The sequence below is a fragment of the Falco naumanni genome, chromosome 2, assembly GCF_017639655.2.
Source record: "Falco naumanni isolate bFalNau1 chromosome 2, bFalNau1.pat, whole genome shotgun sequence".
NCBI lineage: Eukaryota > Metazoa > Chordata > Aves > Falconiformes > Falconidae > Falco > Falco naumanni.
This window is the reverse complement of record NC_054055.1, coordinates 97347269-97368681: the sequence shown is the minus strand read 5'-3', so window position 1 is coordinate 97368681 and position 21413 is coordinate 97347269. Positions and strand designations below refer to the sequence as shown.

General features: G+C 40.5%; 1 protein-coding gene across 2 annotated transcripts in view; it reads left to right on the top strand.

Annotated features, from left to right (window-relative positions):
* SHROOM2 (shroom family member 2) overlaps positions 1 to 18925 on the top strand; it is a 128593-nt gene extending 109668 nt beyond the window's left edge. For both annotated transcript variants that reach the window (XM_040582776.1, XM_040582777.1), the window contains 5 exons: positions 613 to 1371; positions 5047 to 5598; positions 6514 to 6694; positions 11378 to 11650; positions 16090 to 18925. In XM_040582776.1, coding sequence (XP_040438710.1) covers positions 613 to 1371; positions 5047 to 5598; positions 6514 to 6694; positions 11378 to 11650; positions 16090 to 16356 — 2032 coding nt within the window. In that variant the 3' untranslated portion in view covers positions 16357 to 18925. The remainder of the gene's footprint in view (positions 1 to 612; positions 1372 to 5046; positions 5599 to 6513; positions 6695 to 11377; positions 11651 to 16089) is intronic.
* Positions 18926 to 21413: the final 2488 nt, after the last annotated feature.

The window sequence follows — 21413 nt, the reverse complement described above, 5'->3', positions numbered from 1 at the left end:
TTTTTGGCCATTGTTTGTTATTCGTGCTGACAGGACAAAAGAAGTTCAAGCTTAAAATAAGCCTGACTAGAAAATACTATCCTTTCTAAATTTCCTTTTCTCTCCTTTCTTCAGGAAATGCTCATTTTCCCTTTCCCAGTATTTCAGTTTTGGCAAATGTTTGTTCCTTTCCTTTTTTACTAGTTATGCAGAAATTCAACCTCCACATTCATAATTCAAGTTCATGGTATTCAATTCACATTTTAAATGACACTGAAGTATTAATTTTGCACATAGAGAAGAAACTTGTTTTCTGCACTTCATTACTGACTCTGAAGCAAGAACAGGATTACATTTTAGTATTAGGATTCCTCTTCTCGAGACAGTTGTATTTTCTACCAACATTTGCACGTTCAGCTGTGCCACACACGCCAGCGCTGGCAGTTAGATTAGGTACACTGAGTACCCATACATGAGAGGATGTTGTTTGTGCCGTACAGTTACCGTAGATTGGAGGAGTTGGTGTTAAATGTTGGATGTGATCTCGGTGTTCAGGCTTCCTGGATCAGTGCAGTGGCCTTGTGCCAAAGGAAGTAAATTGGCAGCACACTAACAATATGTTCTTCTCTCTAGGCAAGCTGACACAGGGGCCCTGGGGGAAGACCCATGGGAGAAGAGGGATCAGCTGGACCAGAATCTAGGCCACAAGTGGAAGGCATCTGTCAGACCTTTGCATGTGCGAGAGCCTACGATTCTGCCTCTTGAGAGTCGGGGGAGGTCTGGGACATTGCCTAGTGATTACCGATACTCTCAGGAAAACGTGAGTGAGAAGAGTAAGGATCGTAGCTTGCCTCACCTCCCTTGCTGTGAGCCGCGGACCCTGAACAAGAACCACTCCTGTCTGTCCCAAGGGAAAGGAGAGGAAAACCATAGGGTAGAGCCAGCGCTGCTGAACAAGAAGCGTGGACCTGCTCCTCAGAGGCCACCACCACCTAAAAGAGATAAATACAGGCGACCCGATAATTCTGCGGCATCGCTCGGCACCTCTTCTGAATCTCTGCTGACAGCAGTCAGCTGGCCCTTTCCATCCTCATCCCCCAGCTGTGCCGAGGTATTTGCTAGTCACTCCTCTCTCTGTCAGTGTCCTGCAACTTTCAATGGAAAACTGAAGAGTGCTAATCCACAGCAGCTCCAGCAAGCGTCATCCACGGAGAATGTTGGTCAGCACTTAGAAGAAAAAACGCACCTTAGGTCTGAGTCTGTATTATCTTCCAAGTATCGGTATCTTCAAAAACCTGGCATGGAGACGTCAAGGTCCCCTTCTCCGCAGTTTGCACCACAGAAGCTCACTGATAAACCCCCTGTGTCTGTACACGATGAGAACCCAGCCAGGTACTAAAAGTAACTCCTTTACTATTTTACTAACACTGTTTGCCCAGTTAGACCTTATTAATGATTGACTATTCATTTTCTTTATTAAAAGCACATCCTTCAGGTTCATTAAGCATGAACCATCACAGCATGTCCTAAAGAGACCTAAGACTTGTGTGAAATTCCAATTGGTATTGCTAAAGTCCTTCAGCTTGTCTGTGGTTTCTTTAGTTGAGTGACACTGCTCAGGTGTTACAGCTGGTAATTGTTAGAAAATAAAAGGGATGGATTCAAATGGATTTTCCACGAGAAGTTTGGGCAAAATCAGAAGATACCGTGTCATCATTTCCCCCACCCAAGTCTGGATATGAATATGTGGGGTGGTGTAGGGACAAAGCAGTTGCGGGAAGGGAAGCTGTATCCTTTGTGAGAATTTCTGTTTTGAAAGTGCACACAATAAGGTACGCTGCCAAATCATGGCTGTCCTCATGTTGCTTTTACGATGAAACATGGCACACCAGATCGTTGATGGAGGGGTCCGCAGCACTGTTTGTGTTGAGATGGGGTGAAGATTCAGCAGGAGAACATCTTTTACCAGGCTAGATTAACTCAGAATTAGACAAACCTATTGAAATTAATTGATTGCCTTGTCTGTCATATGCTGCTAAAAGGTTATTCGCCCATAAGATAACAAACTTCCAGGAAGCTCAGGAATCTTAGTTTTCATAAAACCTTCAGCACTATAATTCATGATTAAAGAATGAAAACAAAACCTCCGAGCTGCATGAAAGCAGAGGCTGCTTCTCTGAACAAGAGCAGTTACAGCTACAAAAAGTAGCTTTTCTCTTCTGTAATGTAAATAGTTGAATAGACTCAATCATGCTGCTTTCCAGTGTGCCTTATGACATGGAAAACATTAATCACCTTTTTTCTAAACTTGTCTTGGATGTTTTTCCTCTTGTAACCTGAGGAAAAAAATGAGATTTCATCCTGCAGTGTTTTCAGCATGAAGTAATAATACAGTTTACTGTAAGAAGTGTAACATGTCATGTGAACCCTAGCATCGATGTGCAGAGGTAGATGACAGTAATGACTTCCTTAATATATTGCTTTATTAATAGATACTAAGGATGCATAGAAAGCTAATTGTATTTGTCCTTCCTTTTTACTAAGTTTTAATGTTGAAATTCGCACTGAGGTTTGCCTAATTATATGCCCGTATCTGAATGATAATACACTTGTCCTGCAAATCTTCTGTTAACATTTAAAATTCTTAAGCCCAGAAACCTCTTGTTTGTGCATAATGTATTGTCCTCAGTTAATAATTGCATTACTCAATAAAATAGATAGGGCAAGAAAGGAGAGATGTGCGAACCATACCTCTGAACCTTATATATGGTGTTTATTTCATATGAGTAAAGTAAGTCAAGCAGTTTTATCTAAATACGCAATTCATTAGATTTGGCTTATTACTTCTGTTGGCTCCTTGCATATGAGCTTTTGAACATGCCAGTTTGCATGCTGTGGGCACTGATGTTTGATGGTGTCAGCGTGTAGCTGCTCACTCGTCTTTAAGAGAGGTGTCTTGTTTATCAACAGGATAAACTGAGTGAGTGTGCAGGGTTTCCTGCAGCATTTTAGGTAGAACAGTGTAGTGTGGCAAAATATCGGTGGTGAGCAGAACCCAGCTATTTCCAAAGACAAGTACTTAGCAGTGATAAAAATGAAAAGAGTGCACCAGTAGATGTGCATCAATAGATTTCAAGTAAACCTACACTCAGGTCAACGAGTGACTGCTCATGGTGGGAGTAAAGCTTTGTAGTGGCCACAACAGAGTTGCTGCAAATCAAAATTTCATGCCACAGTTCCACAAATAGAAAACCTTCAGAATCAGGAGGATAGTGATTGCAGAAACGGAATTTCTGAAGCACCTGTTGTTGAACTGGCTTTGCTCTAACTGAAATCAGTTCGCTTGATGCCTTAAGTATGTGGAAAATCTTTTACTAGGCTAAGAGGAATGTACTTGGAGTCTCAAAACAGGTGCTGGGCACTTTAGGTAGAGAATTGCAGTCAGCTCACTTCTCTTCCAGTTGCCCCACACGCACTCATGCACACATCTTGTATTTCCCCCAAATTCAAAAATGTGTTCCTCTGCAGGGTCTGGTAGAGGCCAAAAGGTGTGGGCTTTATTTAAAAGCAAGCAAAAGAAAGGGTTGGGGGCAGTAGCCAGGCTCTGCCTAACTCTGCTGCAGGCCGTAGGAGAGCCTAAGTCTCTAGGCAGGGAGCTGGGGCTGAGCGAGCTCTTTAAAATGACAGTCACCCTGACAGAATGGAAGGGAGGGGGGTTCAGAAAGGTCTGGAAAACCTGCCCTAAAATTTGGATCAGTAAGCCAAAGCATGTCTGCAAAGCACTTGTGGAATGTAAATACCTATTGGGAGGTTGCACATTGATTCAGAAGCAAATTTACCTTTAAAAATATAAGATGCAACTTCTGAAAAGTAGGAAGTCTGAGTTTGCTACTCCTAACAGAAATACAGCACAATGAAGTATAGGTTTATTTTTAAGGAAAATGACACACCCACACTTAGAGGAAAAGAGTTGTAGTATGTCTTGGTCACTTGTCTCAAAGGCAGCAAGTTATCCAGCCAGATGAAACCAGATATTTTAGCTAGTAGGCAATGTTCCTTTACTTGCTGTAGAGCTTCCAAACCCACATTATGACGATAATTTTAAACTTTCTGCAAACTCAGAACCACCAAGCTAGACTTCAGTTTCTTACATGGTTTACATACAGTACAGATGTTACAGCAATGTTATTTAACATGTTATTGTCCAATGAAAAAAATCTAAGTTAGCCTCATATTTAAATAGCTTTCTTTACTGACTGTCCCAGGTGGCCCTTTGTGCTATGCAGTACAGAATTTTTGCTATAAGCTATAAGTGTCCCTTAAAAGGAGTATCCAGAATTGTGTATTGCCCTCTTCGGTGGCTGATTTTTGTTCTTTAAGTAGAAAACTAGGACACTGTGGTGGGCTCTATTAAACTTCAATATCTTGTGTGAAATTTTACAAATACAGATTTTATTTTATTTTTTTAAATCATGTAATTGAGTTTTGAATGATTTCCAGGTTTTCCATGTGTGATTATTTGTTATTCTTGTAGCTCAGCAAAGGCCTAGACTGCAGGATGCTTCCATCTGGTGTGTTGTCTCTTCCCTTGGAAGAGCTGGGAATTGATGTGGGGGCATCACAAACTCCCCAGGCAACTAAGCTGCCTGTGAGGCCAAAAGCTGAGGCCCCTGCTGGATCTGTGTGAGGCAGTGAGGTTGAGCTTGAGGCGTGTTTTCCTCTGTATGTGCAGCAAAAAAGGGGTAAAGTGTGGTTTGGCAGCACTGTCTCACATCTGAGGCCTGGCTGCTGAGAGTGGACCCCTCATGTTCATGGAAACAAACAGAAGTGGTGTACCGTGAATATTGTGCGAAGCTGATGTTCATATTACTTACAGATAATATTTAAAATGTGTGGGCAGAAAAGAAAACACATAGGTTTAGAGTTTGAGATACAGTGCAAGGAACGCTCCATGACCTCAATCTCTTAGCTACCTTTTTCCTACTTAGGCTTCCCCTCTGATTTGCAGATAAGAATTGAGATGTAAGTTTCTTCCATTTCTAAAGATGATTTTTCCTTATTTTCCAGAATTGAAAGGGTTATAGACAACAATACTACAGTGAAAATGGTTCCCATCAAGATAGTTCATTCTGAGAGCAGTGCAGAGAAGGAGAGTCGGCAAAGCCTTGTCAGCACTATGGAGCCTCCTGCTTTACCCAGTGGTTTGGAAAAGGACCAAATTAAAACACTCAGCACTTCTGAGCAATCCTATTCACGATTCTGTGCTTACACCAGGCAAGGTGTAGAGCCAGAGCCAGAAGCCAGAACCAAACCAGCTGACCCTCAACCAGCTGAAGAACCTGGGAGCAACTTGAAGGACAGCAGTACTGCCACGCCAGCAGTCAGCTATGTAAAGGCCAAAGAGAAGACCTTTGAAGACTGGAAGTCAGAAGAGCTAGCCAGAGAGATTGTGGGAAGAGATAAATCTCTAGCAGACATACTAGATCCTAATGTGAAAATAAAAACAGCAATGGATCTGATGGTTGGTATATTCCCTAAAGATGAACACCTCCTAGAAGAAGCTCAGCAGCGCAGGAAGCTGCTGCCGAAAGTTCCTTCTCCAAAAATTTCGGAGGAGAAGTGAGTATTACTTTCTGTAGGCCAGGGGTTCCTTGTAAGCTGCTATCCAAAGTGTGTCAGTTTTCCTAGGGGGCTGAAGGTGAGGCTCTTCCTACTCGTGAAGTTTGGGACTTTTCTTAGGATAGCAGTTAAGGACAATATTGCTAACAATACCATTAATGACAGAAAAAAGAACAGTGTTGTACAATATAAAAAGTTTCCCAAGACCTGGTTGAAAACTCTTTGTGTGAGGACTTAGGGAGTAATTAACTTCTCCTATTTCATAGTGATTAGATATTTTACCAGGATCATCTGGTTTAGGAACTGGATAGAGAAGGAACGATATTTTAGCCTTTTTTTTATGTGGTAAGAGTTTACAAAGACAACTTGAAGTGGGCATGAGGCATTTCCTGGAAATGAATGAGAACAAAGTAAGAAAAAAATTCAGTTCTGTTAAATTCCATCCATGTTGGTGTTCTGTGGGTCTTTTGTTTTCTTGATATGAATTATCAAATTAAGTTCTAGCCTTCTTGAGAAGTTCATGTGTAATTCCACAATCGAAAAGATGAATACTGACATTGTAGTATCCCACATGTGACGATCTGAAAGGATACTCTCTCTGACACCAAGGTCTTTGTACAACTCGGTAAAATGCAGCTTTACATTTTGTTTCCAGCTAAGAGATCTTAGATCCATTTCACTCATTGTAATGGTGAAAGGTCTTCTGCACTACTGCAGTTTTAGCTTTTGGTGGGCATGTGCTGAGTTCATACACATTTTCTTCCCAACCAGTATTTATTTATACTGTTTACATGGGTAGTGGCTTTCTGTTGAACCCTCTGCTTGCTTGGTGAATTGATGGCTCTAAAAGATTGTCCTTTCTTTTCAGTGATCAGGGTGTCAAGTCAGTTAATGAAAGTTTTGACTTTTTACCAGGAAAGAGGAGCAGAGTGCGCCATCTGCCATCTCCCTGACAACCAATTCTACTTACTACAGCACATCTGCACCAAAGGCAGAGCTGCTGATTAAAATGAAGGACATGCAGGAGCAACAGCAACAGCAACAGAGCGAGGATGATTCTGAAGATGAGCTGGATCATGACTTGTCAGAAAAGAAGGTAAAAGACATTTCTAGAAGTGTGATGGGAGGCTCTCAGTTGTGTGCATTTCATTAATTATGAATTTGCTAGGTAAAATACCCCTAAGTAAAAGGCCTTATAGATGTACAGGATCACTTGGAAAATCAACCTGGGGCTGTTTTTTTTTTTTAGGGGGTGGGGGGGGTCTTAATTGTCCAACTGTAAATGTAGGAATTTCATATTAGGTGCTTGTTGCAATATGTTTTGTAAGGTCCCAAGGGGTGATGTTTTGTGGAGGTTATTTTCAAATACTGTTTTCCATTTGAGTCTCTAGTGTATTTCTCACTTGCTACGTACAAAGAAGCAATAGTGCTTTTGTATCCCACTGTAACTGGTGGTGAGTTTAGTTGCTACGCATTTTGGAAATGTAGGTTCAGGATTTGGGTTTGTCATGAGAGAGAAGGAACACAGATGCCAACACATATACACACACACCCTTTTTTTCCTCTTTTTTCCCCTCCTTTTCTCCCTCTTTCCTGTTTTTTCTCTTTCATTTGTTTTCATGAGCAAAAAAACACTTTACCCACTATTTCTCCTACCTCCCAAATTAGTAACAGCAGTGATGGGAGACAGCTAATAAGCTTGGTGGATTCAATGGAGGTTACTTAACACAAGGGAAACAGTCCTCTCCATTCTTGTCCATCCCCACCCTTTGGTGTTTTATTTCTGATCTAAAGGCAACATAACCCCCAAGGTATTAAAATTATGATACAATGACATTTCTGTGGTTTGAGAAAGTGTCGTTCTATGTTAAATTCATCACACTCATCTCATTAGTGATTTGGCACAAAATATTTCGGTCGTAGCTCCCAGTACAGATAAGCTGGAGGAAATGGTCTGTTTGATCAGTGGATGTAGTTTAACTTACTTACCTAAACCAGTAATGCGGTGGTGTGCAAATCTTTTCTGTTAAAGTTAGCTCTCTGATTAATAATCAGCTGTCAGGGTGCGTTTGATAATCCAGTCCCAAAGAAATGTCTATTATTAGGAATGTATTTAGTCACTAAGAATGAGACATTCCATAGGAGATTCCCAGGTCTGGTTCAGTGCGGGAGTGGATGACACTGGATTTGAGGGGGCTGTAGTATTTTCTGTTAACCACTCCTTTTTTCCTTTTTCTTTCTTTTTTTTTTTTCATCTCACTCAGCCTTCCCTCCCTCCCTCTGCCCCCACTGCATTGCACAGTTCAATACGGCATGCACTGCTGGAGGCATGGTGTGGTTGCAGTAGAAGAGCTGCCCTTACCCTCTCACAAAGCAGATGCTGAATCCGACAGCTGTACTACTTAGACAAATTAAGGATTTCACTGCATTTTGAATTATTTGGTTTTATCTGGTGCCGCACATGATTGCCATGTTCATTGTTTTTGCTAGAATTAGTTTTCTTTTCATTAATTACGGAGTGTATATATGGGGAGGTGTTAAAATTAAACCTTTCTTGTTTGCCCAACAGAATAAATACTAAAACTTATAAGCAGAAGTGTCTCTATTTGTGCGGTGTTTGTTACCAGGAAAATCATGTTGACCCTTTACATACTCCTCTCTCCATCCCCCCAGCTCGAGTATACACCACTAATCGTATGAGATAGGAAGTATTTCTCGAAGAGCTTTTAGCAGAGCTCCCCCATCTCTGAATACACATATTGTTGTAGCCATGGCATTGCTGCTTACTTCTCTCCCTGCTCTTCCGCATGCAGTAGGATGTAAGCACTCAGTTCAGTGGGCTTTCATCTTGGATCTTGTCAAAAAACATATAAAACTCGTGGTAAGTGGGTCAAGGCATCTTCATAAAACAGCCAGAATATATAACTTGGCCCAGCTTCACATATTTGGCAATTTTAACAAGAGATCATTAAGAACCTGAACGCTTTAATAGCACACTTTATGACTTCAGTGATTTTAGAGGAGGCATGTGCCCAGAACCTGTTCCTTGATTCCTAGAAACTGGTCAGTTCTGTTATGAGATATCTTAATTGCAGTCCACTGTGGAATAATTGTAGTATTTGTCATTCTCTGTTTTGCAAACCAGAAATGTGTCGTGCCTTTTTTTCTGTTAATGTTTGAAATAAGTATAGGAATTTCATACAGGGTTGTTGATAATTGTTTATTTTTTTTATTTGGGACAATCTCTGTATTCCCAGCTAGCAGGAATGGAATGTGTGTGTCTCATGTACTGAGTTTAATGTAGGTTTACCACAATTGTAAAATACTGAACAGATGTCGAAGATACTGCAAGAGTGTTTTTTGTTGTAAGGAAAATCCATGTGTTGGCAGAGTAGGAGGTGTCCCCTTTGCCTTTAGGAAAGTTTCAGCAGCTCCTGAAGAGTGTAAAAATAATTGAAGAATGCCAAGTTTCTTCTGCTTTTAGGCCTGAACTTCATGTGAAATGGGGTGGTGAGCTAAGAGCAGAGTAATTTACATAAAGCATGCCAAGCAGTGAACCACCTGAGCAGGACTCTGCTGAGCTACTTTCTGTGTTGCTAGTCAGATCAGCAAGAATTACTGGAAAAAGATGAGGTTTTATTCATTTGTTGTTTACCGGTACAGAATTCACAGCTTTAAATTATTCATCTGCCAGTTTCAAGATGTAGATTGGAGCTCCTCTGGCTCAGTAGATATTGAACATAATACAGGTTTTCTGCTGGTTAGCACAAGCATGTAGTGATCTCAGCTGCAGTGTCCAAAGACTGCTTCATTTGGGTAGGAAGCAATCAGTGGTCATAATCTGATTCTTAATAGATACGACCTCCTCACCTGCAAAACCGACCCTTTAGAGGCTAGCTTCTGCCGCTTAGACACATCTAAACAGGATGCTACTGGGAAAATGGTGGGGGTTGTTGTTCTTTTTTTTAAAAGAAAGAAACTTTGAGAGCACTGATCTGGATTGTCAGATGAGATTGGTAAACGTTGAGCATATGTATGGGGTTTTTGTTTTGTTAGAGAAAGTTGCAGCACAGCTGCAGAAGTGAAAAACTCGAGATAGTAACAGAGCACAACAGTATCCTTTTGTGTTTCGGATGGTAAAACAGCAGCGCTGTGCATGTCATCTAAGGGAAATAAGAGCGTAGCACTGTGACCTACATAATCCACATCAAACTGCATTTGCATTGAAAGAAGGGGGAAAAAATCAAATCCTGCAGATTAATCAGTCAGTAAAGCAAGCATCTGTAGAACTGCTTACTACCTTAATCTTTTGGGCACCCAGACTAACAGATAACCCAAATCCAGATTAACCTGGCCTGAGCATATTAAATCAAAAAGGAGAAAACCAGCCCAGATAATCTGTGTGTTGAATTTCTACTTTCAAAAAGGCTGTTAAATTTTCAGTGTAGTTGCTTTCTGTTAAGATGGCAGACTTTTTGTTTTGTTCTGCTTTGTTATTGTTCCCAAAATAAATTGGCAATGACTGTTCAGTGGCATCTGAGAGTGCTAGCTGCCATCAGTATGTTTCTCAGTAATCATGAAGGCTTGTAATCAGATTTGCATTTAGAAAGCAGAGTTCCTAAAGAATGTCATGAGGAATTTAAAAAAAAAAATAAAAATTGAAGTGGTACTGTGAAGTAATGACTATTTGAAAGGATGCAATTTTCATTTAGAAATTGCGCTGAGGTGTTTATTTAGAGAATGCTTTGGGATTTTTTCTTACCTGAAATTAGCTGAATACTAAATATCTACATTTAAATGCATGAGGCATTTTGGGGCTGTGATTCATCTCATGTTAGGATAGACAACTAGCTGAACTGACTACCACCCCTTGTGCGCAAGTGAAGGCTAATGTACACGTAAGAAACAAGACCAAATGCAGGGAGGTAGCTGGGCAGCACAGCTGGAACACAGGTCACTGAGGGAGGGCATCTGTGTTCCCCGTCTGGCTCTGCTGGTGATGCACCTGACATGCTTTTTCTAGGCCCAGGTTGTGTGCCTCCCAGGCAATGGGGGATTATACTAGAGAAACCACAACAAATGACCGATGAGGTGGTATATTCGCCTGGCATAGGACAGTGACAGCCAAAGATGCCTCTTTGGTCCTTTGGCAGAGCCACTTTGCACAGCACTGCTTTGTACGATACAGTAGATTTTTCTCCCTTTCTGTGCCACAGGGATTATGATTTCCCTACAGCAATGTTGTAAGGCACTGTTAACGCTGCGATTTTCTGAGAGTGGAAGGACTGCTATTGGAGGGATGCTAACATTATGCAGAAAGGAAAAAAAAAGCTAGACAGTGCCCTAGTTTTAACTGCGTCATATGGAAAATACAGGATTGTTTTCCTGGTGCTGTTTATCTTCCTAAGTGTAGCTCTTCAGAAAGATACTATGAACCTGGTATTTAGAGAGAAAAGGATGCACTATACTTTATGCTGTTCCATAGCAGGCTTTGAAGCCGTTCAAAGAAGCAGGAATGCTTGCTGGGTGGGTGGAAGTCCTTCATCTTTTGCCACAAAGGTAAATGTAACACAGGTCTCAAGGTGAGCATCGTAGACCTACATCCTGAACCTTTGAACCCAGAGGTATAGACCTTAGACATGTTTAATTGTAACGCACTCATTGTCAAAGCCACACAGGAGTTTCAATGTATTAAAATGCCAGGTTTCTGACATGACTTTCAGAAGTGGGGAAAAATGCAGTACTGCTAATAAATTCTCATCTCCTTTATTTTCCACAGCAAGAACTTATTGACAGCATTAGTAGGAAGCTGCAGGTGCTGAGGGAAGCACGGGAGACACTTCTGGAAGACATCCAAGCAAACAATATACTGGGGGAGGAGGTAGAGGCCATCGTGAAAGAAGTCTGCAAACCCAATGAGTTCGACAAATTCAAGATGTTTATTGGTGACCTTGACAAAGTGGTCAACCTCCTGCTGTCACTGTCAGGTCGTCTGGCCCGGGTGGAAAATGCTCTTAATAACCTGGATGAAAATACCTCTCCGGAAGAACGGGTGAGAAGGGCCAGTAATAGTATCGGTGCATTTAGTGACCCTGGGGGGGTTGGCTTGGGTCTGTTTATCTAAATCACAGAGCTCAAGATGAAGCATGGTGAATGGGTAAATCTCTTAAGGCCATTTTCTTTATATTCTTTAAACTTTTCACTTTGCTTTGCTTTTTCTTGGAATACGAAACCTACAAGTGGCTTGGCTGAGTAAAAGTGGTGTTTTGGGGTGCAGCATACTAGAAAACACACTTCTTAGAGGAAGTTTAAAGAAGGAGGGGATCTATTAATAACAGTGTAAAAAGGAGACGAACAAAAATATTCTAACAATTCAGGATGGGTAAAGGAGTATCACTTTGTGCTGTAACATAGAAAGGTTACAGACTTCTTTATACTCAACAAAGGATCTTGATAAAAATATAGGCTTGTTACAAAGAAAATATTTCTCATCTACTGCAGCTTGACCACAATACCTAGCAAGAACAAGAGCAAGAAATGACAGACGGACAAGTCTTAAAAAAAAAAGGGGGGGGGGGGGGAGGGAGGAGGGAAGAATTTTTCAATGGAAGAAACATGTTTTACCTAAGCAGAATATCCCAGTAGTGATGTGGAGGAATCCCAGCAGATGGGAAAATTTCAGGAGCATTGAAGGTGCTCTTACCTATTGGATCCCAGCTCTGCTGGCAGCACTTTGTTTAGCTCCAAATCCCATCGGGCCTTAGGTGGGAAGGAGATAGGAGCAATACAGATAAGCACCAAAGGAAAGATGTAGACATCTGCAAAACTTAAAGGCTAAAACAAATAAATAATGAAAGAGGGTGGGAGGTAGGTATGTGTCAAGTGAGTTTAGCTTCTGCAGGTAAATGAATGTGAAATGGGATTTTTGACTTGTGGCTATGGACTGAAATGCCAGCAGTCCACCTAAATGGAACAGATTTTTTTCTATGAGCAGTGGATTCATGTGAGCATGCTCTGTTGTTTCACCAATAAGAACCTGTAAGTGCTGGGACTAGTCTGAAGCTGTGTGTTGCTGTTTGGCCCTAGCTGCTGCCAAACATACTTGTTTAATGACTGTCCTGACCCCTTTCTGACTGAGTCAAAGGGAGGGTATTTGACAGCTTATTAGAGGGCAGATCAAAGCTTTGAAACTTGAAGAAATTTAATCCTTCTTTTGACTTTTTTCTGAATGTGGTTGCAGTTGCCTGGTGAGCTTAAAGATGGGAGTGTGAACTGGGGAAAAGAGCTACCAGATGATATGAGCATATAGGAAACACAGTTTGAGAGCTATGACAAAAATAGCTTATTAGCTAGGTGTGGAAAAGGAAAAAGGTGAGTAGGTGATGTAGAAAGGGCAGTCAGAAATTGTGTGCTCTGCTGTCAAATTTAGACTGGCAGAATTCCCTAACATATTTTAATCCCCATTCATCCTCTCATTGACACCAAAGTCTTGCCATAGTAACATTAGAAATAAACCTAAAAGTGTTGGTCAGAGATGCTCCTCAGATGGATCAAGTCTCCAGGTACTTCGACTGTAAATACAATGCATGTAGGGTTGCATGTGCAGTTTTTTTTATTTAGACTGGCACGTGTCTTTTTTGGGTTTTCCTTGGTTATTTCTTAGGTTATATGATGATATTTGGTATACTAGTAATCTATCTTATAAACAAAACAGGGGAGGTTACTTCCATCACTGGGAATCATATCCCTAGTGAGTATTGATTTTTTTTATTTTTTTAATTTTTATTTGATACCATCCAATAAACATCACTCTGATAGTTTTCCACTTCCTAGGTACCACCAACAGCTCAGCAAACTCTCTAAATAGTCTGTCAGCAGGCAAAGAATTACTGCGGAATTAATATTCTGACTATTAGATGCTCTGTCTTAGGTCTCTTCTGCTGCAAGAAACAGTATCAGATATTTCAGCTTTAGCTTCTGAAAGGGGCTTCATCTGAGACAGGTACCAGCCCCCTTCCTTCCACACAGTGAGACCAGTGTCTTCTCATTAATTACAATCAAAGCCAGTGTGTTGAGAACCACAAAGCACTGAACCAAGTGAACAGATGTGATCAGGTGCCTAGACCCACAAGATCTGTTATTGCAAGACTAGGGACAAGTACTAGGGATAGTAGTTTAGGAACTGGATGCTGAAAAGTCAAATACATGGAAGGAGTTCCTCTTCATATGGCTGTGGTTCAAAGTAGTGAATAATTCTTGAGAAAAACTCATAATAGAAAGTCAAAGATGGTTCTGCCAGAGGAGCTTCAGGTGGGCTCTGTTTGGCTAGAGCTTCAGAGCAATGCTAACCGCAGAAAAACCTTCTGCACCCTGCATGGCTTTGGTTGGTTGAAGACAGTCAGAGAAGACATCTGACATCATTTATGTCTGTAGGCATGGTGAGCCATTTACCCGTTGCTCAGAGAACCTCCTCAAGAATGGTGTCTTGATCCTGCTACAGTGTGTTTCACTTTACCCTTCAAAACAGGCTTTCAGGTGTCAGTTGTCTTTGGCAGAAGTAAAAGCAAATTCAAGAGTTATTCTGCATCCCACTTCTCTTGAGTATTCCTTAAACCTCCACAGGGGCAGAGGTACTAAGGTGTCAGGTAAAGTTCGTAACGGAAGCAGTGTTTACTTTCCTTAAACCGTTAGGTTACTCACGATCATGTTAAAGTCATACCGTAGGCTTGGTAAGAAGAAACCATACAACCTAAAAGTCAGGAATTATTATGAAGGACTAAACATTTGATTGTTCTTGCGTCTGTTGACAATGATCACAAATAGAAGAACAGAGCTATTTCATCCCTAGGTTATGTGGGTAACTCTACAACTGAGCTGCCATCTGGTTGATATATGCCCTCTTGTGTTCATCTAATTCTGTCCAATTCTTCCGCTGCTGCTCATTGTACACACAAGCTGAAATGCTGCCCTGGGGAGCAATCTAGCCACACTCCGGAGTTTGGGCTTGTCTGCTAGGGTACTTCCATCTCTTTGCAGCAGATAGTTCTGCTTGCAACTTGCAGTGGGGTTTTTTCCTTGGCGTAAGCTCAAAGGAAGATGAAACTGTGTTTCTTCCAATAATGTGGGATTGCTGTGACTTGTCTTCCATAGCTGTCTTGAATCCTGAGTTAATCTAGGCTGTGTATTTTAAGTACATTGAGAGCACAAGCCTGAAGGTGTTTCACCCTCTGAGCTTTGTGCTGTCTCTAGAAGAGGCAGCACAGGGTGAGTGAGTGACTCTGGCAGATCGGTCTGTTAAAGCTTGCTGGTCTGTTTGTTTCTTACTTCCATCTTGAAAAGACTTGACTTTGTAGTCTACAAAAATACTTATTTTTAAATCCTTTAGGTTTATTATAGCATATGTGCTCTAACACAAAGTCCAAATGAAAAAAATGGACACATTTATTTGAACAGACTGTGGTTTATTTGAAGACACAGCTTCTCAAACTTCATCTCTGAAGCAAAGCTAAAAGTTACGGAATGGTACCTCTTAGGGCACTTTTTAATAAAGTTCAGAAGTCTGTAGAGGAATTCTTGATGTCATGAGTAGGCCAGCCATACTCAGTCGCTGGAAAAAGGCAATCATTTCTAGGCAGACATTTGAAATTGATCAGATTAATAATGCTCCTGTTTCTTTCCATATGCTGCTAAAGAAGTGTAGCTGACTGATTTCAGGTGTGGCTGTCTACTGTGTAGACTGCTGAGCTTGGGTGAGATGAACCTCACCCTTCTTACTCATATATACATGAATAGGATATAGCTCCTGTCCTCTTTCTTTGTGTTTCTCCATTCAGCCTCCCTTTTTCTTATTTTGTTTCTTGTGAAGGACACAAAGCAGAAATTTTACAGCCTTCACAGAAGATGAAGTTGTTGGTTTTTTACTTTTTGTTCCCTCCTGTTGTCTTGCCCCAGCTTTTACTCATGTTTTAAGACAACTTCACATCTCATGGAGAAGCCATGTGGATTGCAGCAGAAGTGTGAAATGCCACAGTGTCAGGAGCTGTGTAAGAATAAATTGCTCCATTAATTAGTCTGTTTCTGGGTTCTCTAGCCATAGCTATTTCAGTGTGCAAGTTTGGTGCTGTGCATTGAAGATATAAGCTGTTTCTGAGTGAAGTCTTAATTTGGAGAAACTGGATGTTTCTCAAAGGCAACTGTATTTTATATAACTATTTTTAACTATTAAATAGTAAAGTAGTCTTTGAATTTCTTGCTGTTGAGGCCAATAGAAATTAATGATGCATCTTTCATGGATTCACTACTTTTTTTTTTCCTGTTTGTTAATGCATTTTATTAGAATAAACTTTAAGGAGCAGTCTTATTCTACCTCTCTAAATATTTGGGAAAGTCTTTGTCTTTGCAGAGAGAACAGATTTGATCCTTAAACACTGAAGGTGTTGTCCCAGCCTGGCTAACACTGCACATTTTTAACTGTTTTTCTTTTCTCCTAAGCGGACATTGGTAGAGAAGCAGAAGCTGCTGACCCAGCAACACGAAGATGCAAAGGAACTGAAGGAGAACCTGGATCGTCGAGAGCGCATTGTTTTTGACATTTTGGCAAACTACTTAAGTGAGGAGAACTTAGCAGACTACGAGCACTTTGTAAAAATGAAGTCGGCCCTCATCATTGAGCAGCGCGAGCTGGAGGACAAGATCAAGCTGGGGGAAGAGCAGCTGAAGTGTCTGACTGATAGCCTCCAACCTGAACGGCTCAAATAAGAGGACTGAGTTTGACCAAGGATGTGAAAAATGGGAAAGAAGGAAGGGATGAGGGAGTTTCCAAGTATACAAATTAGTATCTTGGCTTGTCTGAGTGGACGGTAGAGGAACAAGTGCACAAGAGAAAAATAGCTCTCACAACAGCAATAATGCTCTCTTTTTTGGGATGATGTATTTAATTTTTTAGAACACATTTTTATTGCTGGACTCTACAGCTGTTTCTCATTGCTTAATTTACAGAAAGCTCCACAGAAAAGGATAGACTTTTAACATTTCTGCTCAGTAAGTTGAAAGTTTGTGGCTGTTGTGCATGCAAACAGTAATGTTTTTTAGAATAGGTTGTATGTATACTTTCTTTATGTTCAGATGCTGTACAGACTGCTGGGAAACCCAACAGCAATTTATGAATGCACACAAATTTAGAAACTCTAAATTTAGTGGCTTTTTATTTTTTTTAAAGACACATTAAATAGGGGAATCTTGTGCATCTTGTAGCTAATATATTCAGATTGCTGAAATGTAGTGTCACTCTGATCCTGTGGCATCAGACACTTTCTTTGTAATACTGTATATAGGATGGCACTTTCGCCTTGCAGAAATTAACTTTAAAATCAATCTCAGTTAAACACTTCTTAAACCAGCTTGCAAATCACATAATGGCTACCTTGCTGAAGATTTTTTAAAAATTATTTTGCAAGACATATTTGTACATCCTCTTACTGCAATGCAAGTGTTTTTCTTCATCAAGTTGATTTAAGAAACAGGCTGGAAGAACTGTGCTGATTTTGTTCAAAACATTTCTCACCTATCTAAATTATTTAGAAGGCTCATTTGCTCTTTCTTGTGCTTTTTGTGCATGTTTTTTATTCTTCTTCCCCCAAACCTGCTACACTTTGTGAAAATAAATGTAGGCTAAGGACAGTACTACTTTTCTTCTGAATGCTCAACATTGTGATGGTTTTATAGAGACAGATAAGTTATATTGAAGTTGACCTACATAATGCTGTACATTCTTTCCACTTCCTCAGACTACCAAATGCAATATAAACACTTCTGCCATGTAAATACTGTGCATTACTCGGAGCAACTCTGCTTGGTAACTGTGAACATAAGTGGGGTTTGTTTGCTTCGTTGTTCCATTGCAAAATGATGAATGAGAAGATGCTAGTTCACAGTATCAGATTACTGGTTGTGTTCTCTTAATACTGCCATTGACTTATACCAGATGATTTCCCATAGCTCTAAAAAACAGTCCTAACTCCTGGTTTAGCACGGCGGTAGGTTACACTAACTTGCTCAAATACCTACAGAAATTCTGTAGTATCTAAATGTCAAGTTCTATCCTAAGATAAAGTTTTGCAGGCAAAGGAAAGTCTTGTATGACTTTGTGTATATGCCATTTACATTGTACTAAGGAAGACATTTATCTCTCCATAGGCAAACAGGTTGCCCAACAAGAAGCCATTTTCAAGGCTGATGTGAATGCCAGTCTGTAGCTAAGCAGGTTGAAAATACATGTAGTTAAGTGTTGGAAAGAGAGAGAAAATTCTTCCCACTGTTCCTGCAGCGGCTGCATTCACAGTAGGTGTTCTGTCCTTCTTACCTGAATCCTCTCTTCAGTGGGGAGAGAACCGGAGAGGTGCTGATTAGCAAATTCCTTGTGAGCTGGGGAACCGGGGAGCAAGAATCTTCTGGAACCAGTTCCTTTACGGACAGGTGCAAACATTAAAAAGGACTGTTGCCCCCCTTACAGTGCACTACTTTGTATACCTGGACCAAATCTTTATGTTGATGTGTATCAGTTGAGGTCAAATGGAGCTATCATTTCACAAGACCTACAGCTGACCTTAGTTTCTTCCTCCTAGATCAGAATTGTAGTCTTCAGGCATCTCACAGTTATATGCTGCTATGTTCCTAGGACGAGTGATCTCTTTGTCCTTAAACTTACTCCTTAACCATAACAAATCCAAAACTAAACAATTCCCAAATAAATTTTGCTTGTCTTTTAGCTTGGAGAAGAGTGTGCATTGTTTTATCTGTGGCATTTTAAAATTTTTAAATATTGTGGTTACTCTGAAATGTGTATGTGAAATGTGAATAATAATATAATTACAATGTGTTTGTATACAGTACTTTGATTTAGATCTTTCTGATAAAGGTAGCAATATTGTGAAAGCTATATATATTATCCTTTTCACAGAACAGTTGTGTAGACACCATTCTCTCCTTTCCTTTTTTAAAACTTGAAATCTCTCACCCTGGGAACCTGAAGATGGTTGCCTCCCAATGTTATATGTAAATCTGTAAATAGCTATACTGTTGCTTTTTGAAAAAAATATGGTGCTAATGTTATGCCTTTGACATCCCGGGGATGGCTGTTTCTTCACCCTGTGTTGTTCTCAATTCTAGATCTCTTTGTATAGTGAAAGATTTCCACAGTGTTTCTCCAACTGTTTGGATCCTGCAGCCCCGAGTGAAAATGTACAGTTTTCCTGCCTGACACTTACACTTACCTACTGATAAATGGTATTGCTTGACTTTGAGAAAATAAACTGTATATTTCAATGTAGAGTTAGTTTTTTTGTGCAATTTTAACTGTCAAAGCCTACTGTTTGTCTGTACAGTGCTAGCCGTCTTGTGGTGCCCATCAACAGTGCCTATAGCTTTTTAAAGGCCAGGCTGGTCACCTTCAGGTCTGAAGTAGCTTGCCGTCTTTTGACAGGTTATTTAACATGTTGGCCAATGGATCATTCTCAAGTTCCCAGTGCAAGGAAGTACCAGAAGTGTGTTTATGTCTGTTTATTATTTTAAATGTGTGGGTATGAGAGGGCAGAAGGGAAGATGTGTTACGAGGTGGATAAAATAAATCAGTCTCTCGCTACTTACGGACTGTCTGCAAGGGAAGGAGATTTGTCTCCTTGGGCAAGAATACTGTTTTGGCTTCATCCCATGTTTAGAATGATACTTCATATGGAAGTGTCTAAAGTTAGTGGCTCTCAAGACTTTGCAAGAACAGATCACCGTGAGCTTTCAATTTCTTAACAGACTTCCACAGAAACTGTTTCGTTTCAGTTTAGTGGGGGTTCTCAGATTAACTGCAGAATCTTCTGCCTTATTGGGAAACACTGTCAAGTGTGCACAAATTGGTAGTAGAGGTGACCACAGGTAATGTTTTATAGCTTGATAAATCATCCTGGAAATTACTTATCTGTGAAGGTCTTTATTGTAGAAGCTATCTGAGAAAGGTGGCAAGCTACTTCAGACCACAGGATAAGGGCTACGATTAGGACCTTCTTCTTGGTTGTAACCACGTGGGCAGATAGGCTGTTGTTTATCTTAGGCTGAGCTATGTTTTGGTCAAAGCAGTGGAGTTTTTCCTGAGAACAAGTAAAATGGTTTTGGGTTTTTTTGTTTTCTGCTTTGTTAAAAATCCTCACAGTGGCTTCATTTTTATGTTCTTTGATATCTGTCTTGGAGGCAGTCTCCTAAATTTGGCAGGAGGAGATGGCCTAGTGACTAGCCTGTGCCTTCCGCTACTGCCAAACATGTCAGTATTGGCGGAGTCTGTTGCTATAAACCGAATTCTCACTTCCTCTCATTCTGCTGGATGCAATGAACTGCTAACTGGTAAGGTTAACAAGAAACTTACCCACTAACTGTCACTACCTGTTGCTTGCTCCTTCTTTTGAAAACCTTGCCAGGTGCTGGCTGCTGCCATGGGTGGGATACTGACAATACCTGGACTACTCGTGCTTTCTGCTGCCTTTTCTGGGATGAAGCAGGATGAGGAATTTGTGCATCTCCTGCTTGCTAGGTGTGAGTTGTTAACCTTAAACACAACAGTATCACTGGAGAACAGCCAGATTCCCACCACATATCCAGATTCATTGAAATACTTTGTTTTGCTATTCATGATTGCCTGTTGCAACACAGGAGAGATTTTCATTAAAGCAAATGGATTTGTGATAGTGGAGCTGAAGATGTACAAGGTGTTGAAAAATACAGATAAATACTTATAGTTATTTTCAGTAACATAAATCTCCAGCAAAATGGTATCTAAATGAAGCCTGCATGCTGCAAGTCACAAGTGACAATACTCAACATTTGAGATGTATGTTCACATATTTTAATGGAGTTAGTGAAAGAAAGGTTCTTCTCAAGCACATACTAAGTTGCAACTATGTTAAGTAGACTTACTCATTCCAAGCAACTTCCGTAAGAGGTGGCAGTATTAGCTCTGAAAAAGCTGTGCTCTGACGTGCTTTACCAAGAGTTGTTAGTTTGCTGCTGTTCCTTGTGATAGCATCACTTGCTAGCTTCCTCTGGGAGAGCGCGTTCTGTAAACCGGGTAATGGATGCAGAGTTACAAGAATTTCACCAAAATGTTGTTTTGATAGAGCTGTAAAGTCCAAAAGCCTGAGAGGAATTAACAAAATCCTCCTGATGAAGACTGTTTCAAGCATTTGGTTTCAACATCTGTTTCGTTTCCCAGCTCTGCTCTTCTGATAAATTAGGCTTGTGTCTTTTCTGACAGCCTCAAAGAAATACAAATACAATGAGCAATTGCACACAAATAGTAAGCAATAGAAAATAAGATTATTTGTCTCAGTTTCTAAATAGAAAAGCATGAGTCTTGTGAGTAGCATTCATAGCCACTCCCAAGAGCTACAGCTTCAGCGGATTTCGCACGCAGGTATGATCCCTTCAAAGATAAAAAGGGAAATCAAGCTGTTACGATCGAAGTGGCCAACACTTACCTGAAAGGGGTGGAGCAGTCAAATTCTTTTTATTAATAATGGGGTGATACAGATCTCAAGGAAGTGAAAACTAAGAAAACCTGGAAGGATCAGTGCCCTGAGGGAAATAAAACTAAACTAGCAGTAAAGTGCATCAGGGCTGTGAATTTCCTGCTTTTCTCTTTCTCCGTACATGGTACGGCAAGGCCATACTGTCTCCATATGCTAAGGCAGGCTTTTTTAATTACTGTAGTGTAAAAAAAAAAAATCTTAAAGCATCTTTGAAATTTAAGCTTACGGGGAAGGACTCAGAATTTGAGA